General features: G+C 40.3%; 8 protein-coding genes across 8 annotated transcripts; 7 read left to right on the top strand and 1 right to left on the bottom strand.

Annotated features, from left to right (window-relative positions):
- Positions 1 to 55: 55 nt before the first annotated feature.
- NEHOM01_1115 (uncharacterized protein) lies at positions 56 to 790 on the top strand (the record flags this gene model as incomplete). Its single annotated transcript, XM_051489993.1, has 1 exon — positions 56 to 790. One exon carries the CDS (start codon positions 56 to 58, stop codon positions 788 to 790), a length of 735 nt encoding a protein of 244 aa, XP_051345953.1.
- Positions 791 to 1058: 268 nt separating this feature from the next.
- Positions 1059 to 1667, top strand: NEHOM01_1114 (uncharacterized protein; the record flags this gene model as incomplete). The annotated part of the gene is made up of 1 exon (XM_051489992.1): positions 1059 to 1667. The coding sequence occupies one exon, from the start codon at positions 1059 to 1061 to the stop codon at positions 1665 to 1667; it is 609 nt and encodes a 202-aa protein (XP_051345952.1).
- A 235-nt stretch (positions 1668 to 1902) lies between these two features.
- On the top strand, positions 1903 to 3078 carry NEHOM01_1113 (uncharacterized protein; the record flags this gene model as incomplete). The annotated part of the gene is made up of 1 exon (XM_051489991.1): positions 1903 to 3078. One exon carries the CDS (start codon positions 1903 to 1905, stop codon positions 3076 to 3078), a length of 1176 nt encoding a protein of 391 aa, XP_051345951.1.
- Positions 3079 to 3317: 239 nt separating this feature from the next.
- Positions 3318 to 4010, top strand: NEHOM01_1112 (uncharacterized protein; the record flags this gene model as incomplete). Its single annotated transcript, XM_051489990.1, has 1 exon — positions 3318 to 4010. One exon carries the CDS (start codon positions 3318 to 3320, stop codon positions 4008 to 4010), a length of 693 nt encoding a protein of 230 aa, XP_051345950.1.
- A 1145-nt stretch (positions 4011 to 5155) lies between these two features.
- Positions 5156 to 6139, bottom strand: NEHOM01_1111 (DnaJ-like protein subfamily B member 4; the record flags this gene model as incomplete). The annotated part of the gene is made up of 1 exon (XM_051489989.1): positions 5156 to 6139. One exon carries the CDS (start codon positions 6137 to 6139, stop codon positions 5156 to 5158), a length of 984 nt encoding a protein of 327 aa, XP_051345949.1.
- Positions 6140 to 6190: 51 nt separating this feature from the next.
- On the top strand, positions 6191 to 7144 carry NEHOM01_1110 (serine/threonine-protein phosphatase 4 catalytic subunit; the record flags this gene model as incomplete). The annotated part of the gene is made up of 1 exon (XM_051489988.1): positions 6191 to 7144. One exon carries the CDS (start codon positions 6191 to 6193, stop codon positions 7142 to 7144), a length of 954 nt encoding a protein of 317 aa, XP_051345948.1.
- Positions 7145 to 8072: 928 nt separating this feature from the next.
- Positions 8073 to 10064, top strand: NEHOM01_1109 (uncharacterized protein; the record flags this gene model as incomplete). The annotated part of the gene is made up of 1 exon (XM_051489987.1): positions 8073 to 10064. The coding sequence occupies one exon, from the start codon at positions 8073 to 8075 to the stop codon at positions 10062 to 10064; it is 1992 nt and encodes a 663-aa protein (XP_051345947.1).
- A 1353-nt stretch (positions 10065 to 11417) lies between these two features.
- On the top strand, positions 11418 to 13652 carry NEHOM01_1108 (uncharacterized protein; the record flags this gene model as incomplete). Its single annotated transcript, XM_051489986.1, has 1 exon — positions 11418 to 13652. The coding sequence occupies one exon, from the start codon at positions 11418 to 11420 to the stop codon at positions 13650 to 13652; it is 2235 nt and encodes a 744-aa protein (XP_051345946.1).
- Between the last annotated feature and the right edge of the window lie 491 nt (positions 13653 to 14143).

Raw genomic sequence — 14143 nt, 5'->3', positions numbered from 1 at the left:
CCAATTGGCTACTTGAGTTACTAGGTGGATTTTAATTGGAGTTGATGTTTGGAGTATGCGGGATAGGACTAAGGAGTACTTGGCAGGGTATGGAATGGCTCGGCAGATGGAGTATAGGCGGCGGCAGGAGGTTTTAGAGCGGTTGGTGACTTACCAGGGTCAGAATGGCCGGGTGGGTGAGTTGGGGTATGGAGTGGGAGAATTACTTTATGTGACTCTAGCTAACTACTGGGAAGTAAGAGTATGTACGTATCAGTATAGTATTGGGTGTATGGAATGTAGGCGGGAAGTGTATGTATGTGGGGTGAATTGTAAGACGTGTGGGAAATGGGTGTGTACGCAGTGTATAGGACCGGTAGAGGGAGTGGCATTATGTCGGGGGTGTAGTGAGTTAGTACGGGTGCGGATGGAAGTGAGTGGTGGTCGGGAGTGGATAGGTCGGAATGTCCAGGTACAGTATGCAATGTTACAGGAGTGTGTGCAGAGACCGAGTCAGGAGCGGTTGCAAGAACTGGTCCGGGAAGTACAGGTACTGGAGAAGGACTTAGTGGGTTCGGGTGTAGATGTGATTATTCGGCGGAATATTATTGTACGGATGAAACAAGTTCTTTGTGATTGGTACTTGGTGCGGGCACAGGAAGAGAAGTGTGCGGCATTGATTGAGCAGTTGGAGTACTTGCGAGTACTGAAGGAGAGTAATCCACAACTGACTGAAGTACTTGATCGGTCGATTGAAGAAGTTCTTCTGGAGATTGCCAGTAATAATCATGTATCTGGGTCTAATGCCTAGAGGTGTATAGTATTAAATTAAGATGAGTTAAGTTAAGTTAGTATTAAGTTAGTAGTGAGTTGAGTTGAGTTAGTATTAAGGTGAGTTGGGTTAGTAGTAAGTTAGTAAGAAGTTAGTATGGGCTTGGTTTAGTATAGCATTCGTTATCTTATCTTAACTCAACCTAATCTTAACTCAACCCAATCTCAACTTATCTTAACCTTATATTAGAGTGTTGTTTATTGGGTTGTAGATATGGTGATGAGTTGGGTTTTGGGTTGGTAGGAGAATGCCTGCTTGGAGACATAAACAGGTGGACAGTAAACAAACAATGCATACGTTCTTTGTCGGTGACTTGCACTTATCGGCTGGTCATAGGCGCTATATTAGTTACTTGCAGCAGTTACAAAGTGAAGGACGGGCTTATGATAAGACGGTGGTGGATGGATTGATTGAACGATTTATTGAAGTGGCCAATGATAATCATCACATTAAGGAAATTTGTGCTAGAAGACGAGGCCTGGCACCAAGTGAGTTTGTTTCTAAGTCGCGGTTGCAGGCAGTGATTGATGCTAGTCGGGCTATGGGTCAGGCAGAAGGCCGGGAGGAGTGTATTGAAGAGATCTTTGTTGGGGCTGTGCCTAAAGAGGAAAAAACGGCATTGAATCGGCAATTGCTGCAAATCAAAGAGGAGTTTTCGGCCTTATCAGCCCACGCCTTGTCAGTGCTTTTGATTATAGCGGAAATTGAGGATGTTTTAGCCGAGGAACCATTCAGCCTGGAAAATGAAAAGATTCGGGCGAGTGCGGTCCAAAGAAGATCTGCCGGAAACAAGACCATTGACTCTCCTGGGTCGGCCTCTGACTCAGTCTCCAAATGTTCCGGTTCAAACGAGTAGTTTACGCCGACGTCCAGTTCAAAACTTGCTTGATTCAAGTCAAACTCGGCTTAATTTTGGCCAGAAGAGGTATGAAACCTGCCATATATGTGGAACTAAGTACTTGCTAGCGGCTAAGGACGAAGTCGCTCTTCACAAACGAATCCATCGAGCCTATCTCAAACAACGATCTACGGCTGACCAATAGTTAGAAGAAGAGAGAAAAAGGGGTCGGACTGTGTTTACCAAGGGTGCAATGGAAGGAAGAGACACTATTCTAGTTTGGCTAGCCCACGATGAGATAACTGACATGGAAGAGTATGTTCAGATTTTGAAGACCAAAGATGCACCGATGTGCTGTAAAGTGACTTTATGGGCTTTAGCCCTAACCAAAACCTGGTTTCGTGCCTTGGAGCGGCCGCCTAAGTCGCACTACACGATCTTTCTAAGGTGTACAGAAGCTTTGCCGTGTCCTGAGTGTTTCAATCGCGAGGCCAGTGAGCAGGCCGTGCAAAAGGAGTTGGCTAGGACAGGTGCAGCCGCGACTGAGAAGCAAAATCAAAACAAGGATAGCGATAAGAAGGGGAGTAAAGGTTCAGTTGAACTACCTAGTAAAAAGCCAGCTAAGCCATCAGGCGATGAGCTAGTGGGTATTTTAAGTGACGATAAGATAGAAGATATTCTTAACCATCTTGATAATGACTTTGCTTCGGAAGAGCGTATTAAGAAAGGGACTAAAGAACGTATGTACTTTATCAAAACAGTGCTGAACACAATCAAACCTTTGCCAGACTATCAAATGCTGATTGAAAACAAAATAGTAGATCCAGCGGCCCTGAACAAAATCCTTGGGGTTGTGGTTTCTGCTATCTCGTACTTAACTAGGATTGAGATTGAGCCGGTTTTTAAACTGGTCTTTTTATTAGTCTCTAATCTGAATGGAATCTTCTTCAATCAAATTGGCCAGGAAATCAATACGAAAGGATTTAACAAGTTTCTGTTGTTTGTCCAGAATACAGCTTCCCTTAGTCGGACTCGGTTTGTCTTCTTACTCGACTTGATTTCAGCGCTTAATCAGAAAGCACTCAGTCAATTAGTGGTTGATATAATCAATGGCAAAGTTACTGTTTCGGGTCTGAAAGACAACTTACTAGATGTGTATGCGAAGTCAAGTGCCCGGGAAGTCGAAGTCTGTAAGAAAGGCCATCCTCTTACAATTGCCCGGATCTTTACTCCCGTGATTGTCTTTACACATCATTCCGACGCCAAAAGCCTAGAAGAGCTTTCGGAAGAGAATGCCCGGCTTAAGCAGAACATTGAGGTACTTTTTGGTGACATAAAGTACTACAACAGCTGCAACTTGATTGCAGATCTCAAAGCCGCCTTAGCCAAAAAGGAAAAGTCCGATCCCGCCCAGGAGGGTAGCACCTAATAAAAGCAGGTTTGGATTGAGTTAGTATTGTGTTGTATTGAGTTAAGTTGTGTTGTATTGTGTTGAGTTGGTATTAAGTTGTATTAAGTTGGTATTGTTGTGGTATGAAAGAAAGACTAGTCTAATCCTTCTAATGCTTATTGAAATATCATTTTACTCTATCGGCGGGTGTTACATTGTATTTGACTATATATGGGCTGATGACGTCATGATTTATATTCGGCCGAGTAGCAGTGATCATGAACACACCTGCAGCACCCGAGAGTGGGGTTATTTTTGACTGTAGCTACCGCGACTTAGCAACTCCATCTAAAGAAGGCCTGTCCTATCAACTGATCCGTGAGAGTTGCCAAACCCGTAGTACCACGGAAACAGTGCTAAGTTCAATTATTTGGATTAGCGTATCCAGCACTCTAGCTATTTTATCCTATCTCTTCTATATTTATGCCCATGCAGGCCAAAACCTAGTTGATGCTAACAACAGCCCGTACGACTTTTCCGATGTACTTGTTTTCTTGGGGCTAATGATCACAACTTGTGTAGTAGCTTTATTACTTCGCCAGTTATCTCGTCGGAAAGCGAACAAGGCGTTCAATCTTGGCGATGCTTTAGGCAGATGGTTTGTCTACTCTTTAGTATCCTTATGTGTATTTGGCGGGGCTGTTGTTCTTTTTGCTCATGTTGCTATTGATAACCAGAAAGCATATCTTATTGATCATCTGTTTGTTCTACCAGTCGGGCTACTGATTATTGGGTTAGTAGCAGCCTTTTTGGAGTACTTCAAGTTCAAAACCAAGTACCCTTCTGCTGCCAAAGTCGCTACATTTATTGCCCTTCTTCTTATTGGAGCTCTTTTACTTGCACTTACCCTTCTACTAACTCACATCTCATTTGAGATACTTGCTTTGGCCGCTAGTGCCGGCCACACCTAAGATCAATAAATTGACCTTGGCCACTGTTTTATTGTATTGGGTTAGGTTGAGTTAGGTTGATTTGTGTGTCCATTAGACTATTATTTAGAAGGTACCTAAGAGACACAATATAATATCCATCTTTAAGTACCTATTGGGTTAGTATAATCAAAACAACCATATAACACTGTGACATCAGGAATATCTAAACTTATGTCTTATTATTTACACACCATTATTCCTCTCAACATCAACTTAATACCAACATTAACTCAACTCAACCTAACACAACTCAATTTGAAAGCAAGTTGTTAGAGGTCGTGAACCCAGAAACCACGGAGGAATGTATCCTAAACCAACCCAACAATTCAATCACCTTTTATTGACCAACCAAGTCGCACTATAGTTACAAACCAAGAATATTATCTACTTCCATTGCCCTTTCAATACTAACCCAGATAATAAAATCCCACCATCCAAAAGCTCCAACCCAATCTCTTGACAGGGAAACGAAACAAAGCATGCATATGTTGGTTTAGAATGGGTCACCACACCACACCTAAGCCGACTCCACCATTCATTAAGTCTCCCACAGAACCTTTATTGATTTTACCGTCTTAGTCAAGTATCTCATTCTCCACTAGACAAACCATTAGACAAGCAACCATTGAATGCCAATAATTCAACAACCAAAGCAAGTACTAAAACCCGAACACACCACTACATCAACTTAAGGCCAATTTAACTCAACTCAACTCAATACCAACATAACTCCATACTAACTCAACTCAACTCATATATAGGTTTTATGATTTATTGATTGTTCATTTCTCCTTCTAATTCTACTAATCCTAATCCTAATATCAATCATAATACTAATCCTAATACTAATACTAATACCAATCATAATACTAATCCCAGAAAGAGAAACAACTGAGTCTAAAGCAATCTCTATTTTTAAGATACTTAATTGCCAAGACAAAACCTAGTATATCAGAATAATCTATCACTTCTCAGCTAAACCCAAATAAACATATATAATCAAATAACGAGATAGAAGACAAGACCTAATTTAGATATTGTACAAACAAAAACTCACTATCTATGATAAGACATTCATCTGATCATAATAAACTCTTCCAAATACTATCTCAATCCAACCTTATCTACATAAGAACCTTTTTAATAGCCTCTCTTTCTTGATAAGTCAAATCAAGCACCAATCTTGGCTTAACAATCAAATTACCACGACGTCCTCCACGAGTTCGATCGGGTAGTCCTTCCCCATCAATTATTCCCCCCTCCATTCTCATCCCCAGCACCACACTATCTATCTCAATCATGTTCCCAAGTAAACCTACTACGTGCTTTTTAGGATTAGATAAGGCTTCTTTCAACGGTATCTCAAATTCATAAACTAGATCTGATCCAGATATCTTAAATAAAGCATGAGGTTTCTCCACTAAAATAACAACTAAGTCCGTGCCACGGCCATCAGCAAATTCATCACCAGCATTATTAAACGTAATCTTAGTACCCGGCTTATATCCAGGTAAGATATTAACCACTACCTCATTAGTAGTAGTCGCACCATTACGCAGTCTCTTATTAATCCTTAAAGTCCTAGTTGCTCCTTTACAGATCTCCTCTAAACTAACAACTAACTTATACTCCGAGATAGCATTAGGAGCCGTCGATTGCTTAGATCTTGTCCCACCACCAAAACCACCCATATCTCCCCCATCAAACATTCGTCCAAAAGATTCAAAGATTCCACCATGCATGAAGTTCTGGCCATTACCAGCCCCATCAAAGGCAAAGTGGAAGCCATCACCACCAAATCCAGCTTGTTTAAAGAAACTACTTCCTGATTGACCAGCACCAAACCCTCCAAAGTTAGCACCAGCAGATGCATCAGTAGATCCAGTCAAATCATAGAGAGATCGGCGGTCCTTATCAGATAAGACTTCATAAGCATTATTAACCTCTTTAAAACACTCTTGCATCTTCTTTTGTTCTGCTTCGGACTTTTTGATATGTCTATCTGGATGGTACTTCATGGCTAACTTTTTGTAGGCGGCTTTGATTTCAGTATTAGAAGCTTTCTTATCTACTCCAAGTACTTTATATAGATCTTTTGAATGGTTCATGATTGGGGTGCATTTTTTTCGCTTTATTGTTTGGTTCTTCTGGAAATGTCTATGTCTGTGACTAGATCGCTAACCAATCGGATAGATAAGGATGTTGTAATGAGCTGGGTGGGGCAGGAGGAATTATTGGAGTATGTTGAGCGATTGAAAATTGGAGGGATTGATGCTAAGGAGGTTTTTGAGTTGTGCCAGCGGGCGATGGGGATTTTAGCACAAGAGTCGAGTTTATTGGTACTGAATGCGGAAGTGTTGATTGTTGGGGATATTCATGGACAGTTCTTTGACTTATTGGAGATTTTAGGGATTGAAGGGGTGGATCAGTACTTGTTTTTAGGGGACTATGTGGATCGTGGGGCCAATTCGTTAGAGACGATTTTGGTGTTGTTGTACATGAAAGTGCGCTGGCCGGATAAAGTATGGTTGTTGCGTGGCAATCATGAATCTAAGCGGTTGTCTTTGGCCTATGGGTTTTATGAGGAATGTATTCGGGCGTATGGGAGTCCGGTGGTTTGGGAGATGATTTGTGAAGTGTTTGATTATCTGCCTTTGGCGGCCGTGATTGACCAGGAGACTTTTGCCGTGCATGGTGGGATTGGGCCGAGTACGAGTTTAGATAAGATTTTAGGGATAGATAGGGTTGGGGATGTGCCGTTGAGTGGAGTAGTGACCGAATTGCTTTGGAGTGATCCGGATGAGGGCGTGCTTGAATTTACAGCGAACAGTCGTGGGGCTGGGTACTTGTTTGGCGCGGAACAGGTAGCGCAGTTCTTGCAGGAAAGTGGATTGAAACGGATTATTCGGTCGCACCAGTTAGTGGAGCAGGGGTACAATGAGATGTTTGGTGGGCAAGTAGTGACGGTTTGGAGTGCACCGAATTATTGTTATCGCTGTATGAACAAAGCTACAGTGATAAAGTTAGGCCGGGATGGGAGCATTGAGTACATTGAGGTGCCAATGGCTGAGAATCAGCGCGGGAAACCTAAACCGTCTCTTTATTTCCTCTAGAACAATAAACATAAGATTGTGTTAGTATTTAGATGGTATTTGGGTTAAGTATTGGGTTAGTATGGGTTAGGTTCTCTTTATCGTACGTCATCTTGAGATACTTCATAAACTCAGAGTATAAATACTAATCGGTGATTATGGTTTCTAATTCGAGATTTTAACCGCACTCGTGGCAATTAGTGCCAAGCCGATAAGTATTCCAGAGCTTTGCCCCAATAGACAACTCACTTTGAAGTGGAGATATATCGAGAGCCCCATTAAGATATGTGGGGGGCGGCCCGGACACCACACTAGCCTATAGCCTCCCCAGCCAAATACATGTTGTTTGAGCACGTCTAATCTAGCATTAACCCAATAAAGGTCTCTCCGCTATTATTTGTAAAGTATCTCGTTTCCAGTATGCCACTATTATACGAAGTACAATCGACCGCCGCTTTCATGACAAAGAGCGAGGTTTTGCCAGCAGCTACATTCAGCTAAGAATGTCACAAAATAACGAAATTGAGCACGCACTGGGACTAGTTAGCATTGTGTTGCAGTAATCTCTTTTGGATAGATACATTCTATCGAGCACCAAGTAGGCAATCAAAGTCTTTTATAGATATTGAATCATTGCTTTTATTCCTATCAACGCACTAGCCAAAGACTGTAGCATAGCATCGTGTTGGGTTAGTTGTTGGTGTGTGAACCGGTCACTCACATCGAGATGGTTGCAAATATCAAGACTAATGGCAATACTACAGAAGTGCTTCTTGTTACAATTAAGCTAGTTGTGTTATTTGGGTTTAATTAGTCCAAAAACACATATACGTTTGTTTGTTTGAGATAGCCGTATATGGGTATATTGTTAATTGTTTATTAATTGCACTAGATTAAATATTGATCTATAAATAACAACATAAGATAGAATTACAAAGTGAACAAAAGCATGAATAGATACTCTTTGAATGTTTATCAAGTAGTTTGCTTGGTTATTGGTTTGTGTTGTGTTTGGTGTAGTGCTGTTAGGAATTCAGATGAGATGGAGTTGGCTGATATATCTAAAGACGCCACGTTAGATATAGATAGTCAAATAAAATCGGTTTATGCTGAACTAACAAACGAAATAGACAATCTGAAACTCTTAAACGAGAATCAAACAAAGCAAATAGATCTAATAAAGCAGGGCCAACAGAACCTCAAGAAAGAAGAACGAGAGGTTTATGAGAAGTCGAAGTCAACCCAAAGCGATTGCAGCTTCTCTGACAAATCAAAGGATAGATTCAGACAGAAGAAGATTGAGTTACTATCTCAACTAATCAGAGAAGAAGTAATACAGAAAAGTGTTAATATAGTTATCCAACAAATGGAACAACGGTTATTTGAATGCAAGAGGATCCAGACGTCAAAGAAATCGAAATCGAAATCGAAATCGAAAACGAAAACGAAGCGCGAAGATAAGCTAGCAGATATAGTACAACAACTAAACCAAATTAAGAGTGCCTTAACGGGCCTACAAAAGCCATCTCGGAGAGAAGAAAGAATCATAGCTGAAAATAATCTAATCACAATAGGTGCCTATTACAATTACATTGTATTAAAAAGCCGAATCAAAGTGATCATAATAGAAGAACTAACGGAAATGGTACCTAAGATTGATATGTTAAACGGGAACGATCTAACAAATGTTATGGATTCAATGATAGATCAAGTATTGAAGTATGATAAACTCAAAAGCCCCAACAGCATATCTAGGATAATTGAAAAAACGCTAGCTCAACTTGATGGTACATCTAAAAACACGGAAGTCAAAAGTGAAAGTGAAAGTAAACAGGAGCCCACTGATTCAGAACCCTCTAATTCAAGAGCACAATTATGCAATCCCCAAACTAACGAATCAGGCATGGACGGTAAACTTCATTCAAGTAACAAATCTGCTGATCAAGATTCTACGTCATCTTTTAATAGATATGGGCTTAAACTACCCGAATTGGATCAAAAGGATTGTACACCTAATTTAAACTCAAAGGAAGTAAAGCTTCTCTGGAAGTTTATAAGTAACAGCAACGAGTACACAACAACAAATGAAGCCCCACCTGTTTGGAGAGCGTTTAATATCAACGAAGATAATCAACCCAGAAAGTATGGAGTATTTAACACTTCGTTGCAATATGATCATAAGGTTTATCTGAGTCTTGATTGGGAAGAAAGTGAACTGATGGAGTTACTAGATGTCTTAAAGAAGTTCAATCAAATCATATTCAATGTGGAAAAAGTCTGGCTATGGTATCCTCGCGGCCCGGCTGGTTTATTAGTCCTATCCCAGCTCTTAACACTCATCCAAAACCCAGAGTTGAATGCTATGAAGAAACCTCTTGAGATTACTATCTCTTTGCCGGATATAACTTGCCCTTCTTTGGAGTCATCATTCAATGATGTCAAGAAACGAGAGCAGTTCCGAAACCAAATTGAGGAGATCGAAGAGTCGCGATACATTATCCGCATGAGTATTCATGGACTCACATCAAATGTGCAGAAATTCATTTGGCCACTAGTAACTCATTTATCAATATCCAAAATAGATATAGTCTACCCCAATATGACCAAGATAGATTTTCTCGATGACGTCAACTGGATAAACGAATTCGTCCTCAGATTAGAGCTAGACTACCAAAAGGACCTTACTATTAGTTTAGGAGCCAGAACCGCGAAAGACAAAGATCTCCCGTTTTGTGCTTATCTAAGCATTAGAACTAACCTTTCAAACCAAGGCCAACCGCCTAGCAGCTCCGCAGAGATTCATGCTACAGGTCTTACTGAATATATTGGGCCCAATTCTTTTGTTAAGAATGGCAAGACCTTATGCACTTCATATTGGGTGTCCCCTGGCATTTCAACAAAAGATGGCCATAAGTTGGATCATTTGAAGCGGATTAACTAATAGCCAAGACATACTCTAATAAAGACATTCTTTGCGACGAGTAGTGCTTTTATTAAGTAAATATAAGTGTGAGTGAGTATGACGTCATATCGAAGTGTAGATATGCAAACTAAAATTGGTTGAATTGGGCTGGTGTTCGTGTCATGCCTGTGGGGAAGGGCTCCTCTTAGCCAATATTAATACTAACCCAACCCAACTCAATACCAACTCAACCAAAGACAAAGAAACATGCCAGATTCTTCATATAGTCGATGGTCTTAAGTTGGTTGTCATGAAGGTGCAACGTCTTGGACGCTTCCCTTAGATGTCTCAGTTAGAAACTCGTCTTTCGCTTCAAAGGTCTAATTCTTATTCCTCTTATCCCTCTCTGAATCTAATTCGCTATCTAATTTCTAGATAGTAAAACTTGCTACTCTTTATGGTTCTGATGTCGATCTAATACTTGTAACTTTACTACCAACTACTAACCCAGCATCAGTAATGAAAACATCATGTAGCCCAGATGATGTTTAACAATAAAGATTAGTCTCTTGATTCTTTACGATCTCTAAACTCTTTGCCCACTAATTAAGTAGTGTTGGGATTTTCATGTACAACAGTTGGTTATATTGGAGTTACATGTTAGTAGTAATATTAATAGATCATGTGGTGTCTGTACCAGTCCCCCACACATCTTAATGAGGATCTCGAGATATTTCTACTTTTAGACGAGTCAACTACAGGGGTAAAGAACTTAGATATTTATTCCATACTACTTTAGATAAGCTAAGATATCCCAAAAGAAATCTCAATCTTGTTATCACTTGTTTCAGAGTATAAATATACGACGAAGATTGATAAAGGCCTTTCTATGACTTCTATGGCATACATGAAAGATTCGCACAGAACTATACCAGATCTAGAAACTATTCAGATTCGCACCCCAAAATCCCAACATAACACCAGCACAATACTAACATAATACCAACCTGACTGATGATTTGTCTCTCGTAGAGTACGTTTGGTTGAGATGTCTTTATCCTTCCCTGGGGCACAACAGATAGCTACTAGCAAGTAGCTTGCTGGCCATCAGATTGATCATGTGGTGGATGGGTAGTGGTCGTATGATAGCACTGCACTTAGAATAAGTACAGTTTATTGGGCTGTTACTTGGGTTTGAGTTATGGTTTGGATGGTGTTTATATGGACTACGGGGCTAGATGAAGGATTCTTCTTTGGGTTCGTACTGGGCGTTGTATGATTTTGGGTGCTTAGATTAGGGATGACTCTTTATTTTGAATTGACAGATGAACTAGAGTGGATTATAATTAAGGCTATCAATCTATATTGTGAATTTTTGTGGGAGATCTAAGAATGCAGGGGGGTAGAATTGTGCTCGTCTGGGTTGTTTTAGTAGGTATACTGAGTTTGGTTGAAGGGATGAAAGGATCCAGGGCTAAAGCCTGTGCTGTTAATCCTACAGGTTCTGCTAAACCAACTGGAAGTATAGATAGAAATATGTGGAAAAGAAGAGATATGAATACGATAATAAGTAGTTCTAGTGGAGATAATAGCGATAAGACAACTAGAAACACTAAACAGATAAACACAACTGTTGACCAGAACCTAGAAGCTATCAAGTCGCTTGCTAAGAGAATCTTTGGTGGTAGTAGCATAGCCTATGATAAAAGTTCGACGTATAGACCAATCCATTACGTTATAACTAGAAATAAGACCAATCAGTGGAAATATGATATTGATGCTCGGGATGATGTACCTAGGTTTTCTTGGCCGGGCCGTTGTGAAGGGAGGCCGCTTAACGAACAGCAGAAGATCCTGGAAAATCTAGTTGCGTTGATTCGTCTTCGTGGCCTACAGGTCTATTACATTCTAAATGCTAAGCACCGTGTGGACTATAGGTTCTTCTTGGCCATTCTTCGCGTAATAGAGGCAGACTGGGTTCTTATCCATGATTGGAATATAGGGAAGAGTTGTGGACGTGGATGGAGCGGTGAAGAACAATTGGCTAAACTTAACGAAGCAGTTAAGTCACTTGGCCCAAGAACTACGCCCTGTACTGTTGTTGTAAAGCTTTACTTTAAGAGCATTCTGGCAGTTGAAATGGCCCACATAATATATCAGTTCATGAAAGCCCCTTCTCTTTTTCTGAAACACCATTACGTCTATAATGATTGGTGCAACAAAAAGGTCGAGAAAGTCGAATACATAACTACTCGGTTTAGTGAATATCCAGTTAAGACCAAGCTATTGTTTGCAGCGTTCTTGATGGATAAGAACAGACGCATGGAATTCGAATGTTATCTGGCCAAACATCCCAAGATAACTCTTTCTTTACAAATCGAACTTATTAATATATTAGATAGACTTGCTCCCAACCAAGCATCAACTTCTACTCGACATAATCAAAGCAATTCAATACTAACCACTACACATTCGCATTGGCCCCATCCCTCTATCAATATGATATGCCAAATGATCAAAAATCTACCTTATAGTCCTATTTATCTTCATTATACAAAGCCGTACAGAAACGCACCCTTACTTTCGCACGAATGTTTCAATCTAATCATCCAAATGCTTAATGCAATCCATGCCGTTAGTCCGGCATCAGTATTATCTATTAAAGGATTTATTGGAATCAAAGACCATACTACTACTGGTGGCCTTACAATACCTACTGTTAAGTGTAATTTCCCCTCTCTAAATCTCGAACGACCCGGCCACTCGCCTGATGTCTCTTTCTTTGAAACGATCCGAGCTTCGCAACCGCTCGTAATCAATATAGACAGGACCTTTCCTTTTGAGCATGTTCCACTGGTTATTGAGGCTCTAGTACAATCTAATATCACAATTAAAGCTTCCGCCCTACGATCTCTGTTGCGGATGCCCAATGCGACTATTGAGTCCATGTCTGTAGTTGCCGAGCAACTGTACAAACACTCTGTTGCCAGTGACATTAACACGTTGGGCAACATCATCTACAATCTTTTTGAATTCGCCAACCTCTCTATTTGGGCTTATCGCCGCTTCCCAATTCCAGATCTTATTTCAGCTTGTATACTCAAAGATGACGACACTGTTTATGTTAATCCCAATCACAATCGCTTTTTCTACTTCAAAGAGATTCAGCACAAAGTCTTTTACCACCCCATTGAGACTATCTTCTACCTACAAAAACAACTCAAGTACATTCTATCTCTTACTTCAAATGATCACCCCATAAAACCTTACCAAAACCTAACTAAGCTCAGAATCATCTTTTTCTACCGAGATATAGACAACCAACTAGTCGATTTAGTTCTACTTACTCTTCAATTCGTCAACCAAATTTATCCTGCCATATCTGATATTGTGATTGAGGATGTTATTGTTAACAACTATTTAGCCCAGCTTCTCGCTAATCAACTAGACGATCAATGGAATTGCATAAAAACCGGCGCTAATCCTAAGACAGCCCCAAGAATCACAATCAGACTCAAAAACCAAGAAACTCACCAATGGCTCTGCTACCAAATCTCACACATCTATGGCATAAATCACCACATTGATTCCATTGTTGAAATCACCATCATTAATCAAGACTTCTAGTCAATAAACATTCTTTCCCAACACTAACCCAATCTATTAGTGATGTCATAATGTAAACTAACCTTCAAAACATAAACATAAGATACTTAATCATTCCATTACATTACAACATGTTTATTGAATGGTAGCACAACCCAACTTAACGCAACAAGATATTAAACTATAAAGTCATTTTCGGATGACTATGGGACTACTTGACGCCAATCGCAAGTGCTGCAGCAGTACTGCAGTTTAGTTAGGGCTTTTATGCTTACGTACAGCAAGGAATATGGGACAAACTAACTAATGGACAAACTAACTAAGGGACAACCAACTAAGGGGCAAACTAACAGGGACCAATTAATATAGACAAACTAACAGGGACAACTAACTAAGGGACAGGTGGACACTACTGAGTGTTCGATAACATAGTACATGTTATAGAGTTACTAGTCATGAGTCTCTCGCAGTGCCACGGACCTCAAATTCTCTCTGTATTTATACTTTGGAAA

The sequence above is a fragment of the Nematocida homosporus genome (assembly GCF_024244095.1).
Source record: "Nematocida homosporus strain JUm1504 chromosome Unknown 4564, whole genome shotgun sequence".
Taxonomy (NCBI): domain Eukaryota; kingdom Fungi; phylum Microsporidia; genus Nematocida; species Nematocida homosporus.
Note: the sequence above shows the minus strand (reverse complement) of the source record. Positions and strands in the feature narration are given on the sequence as shown.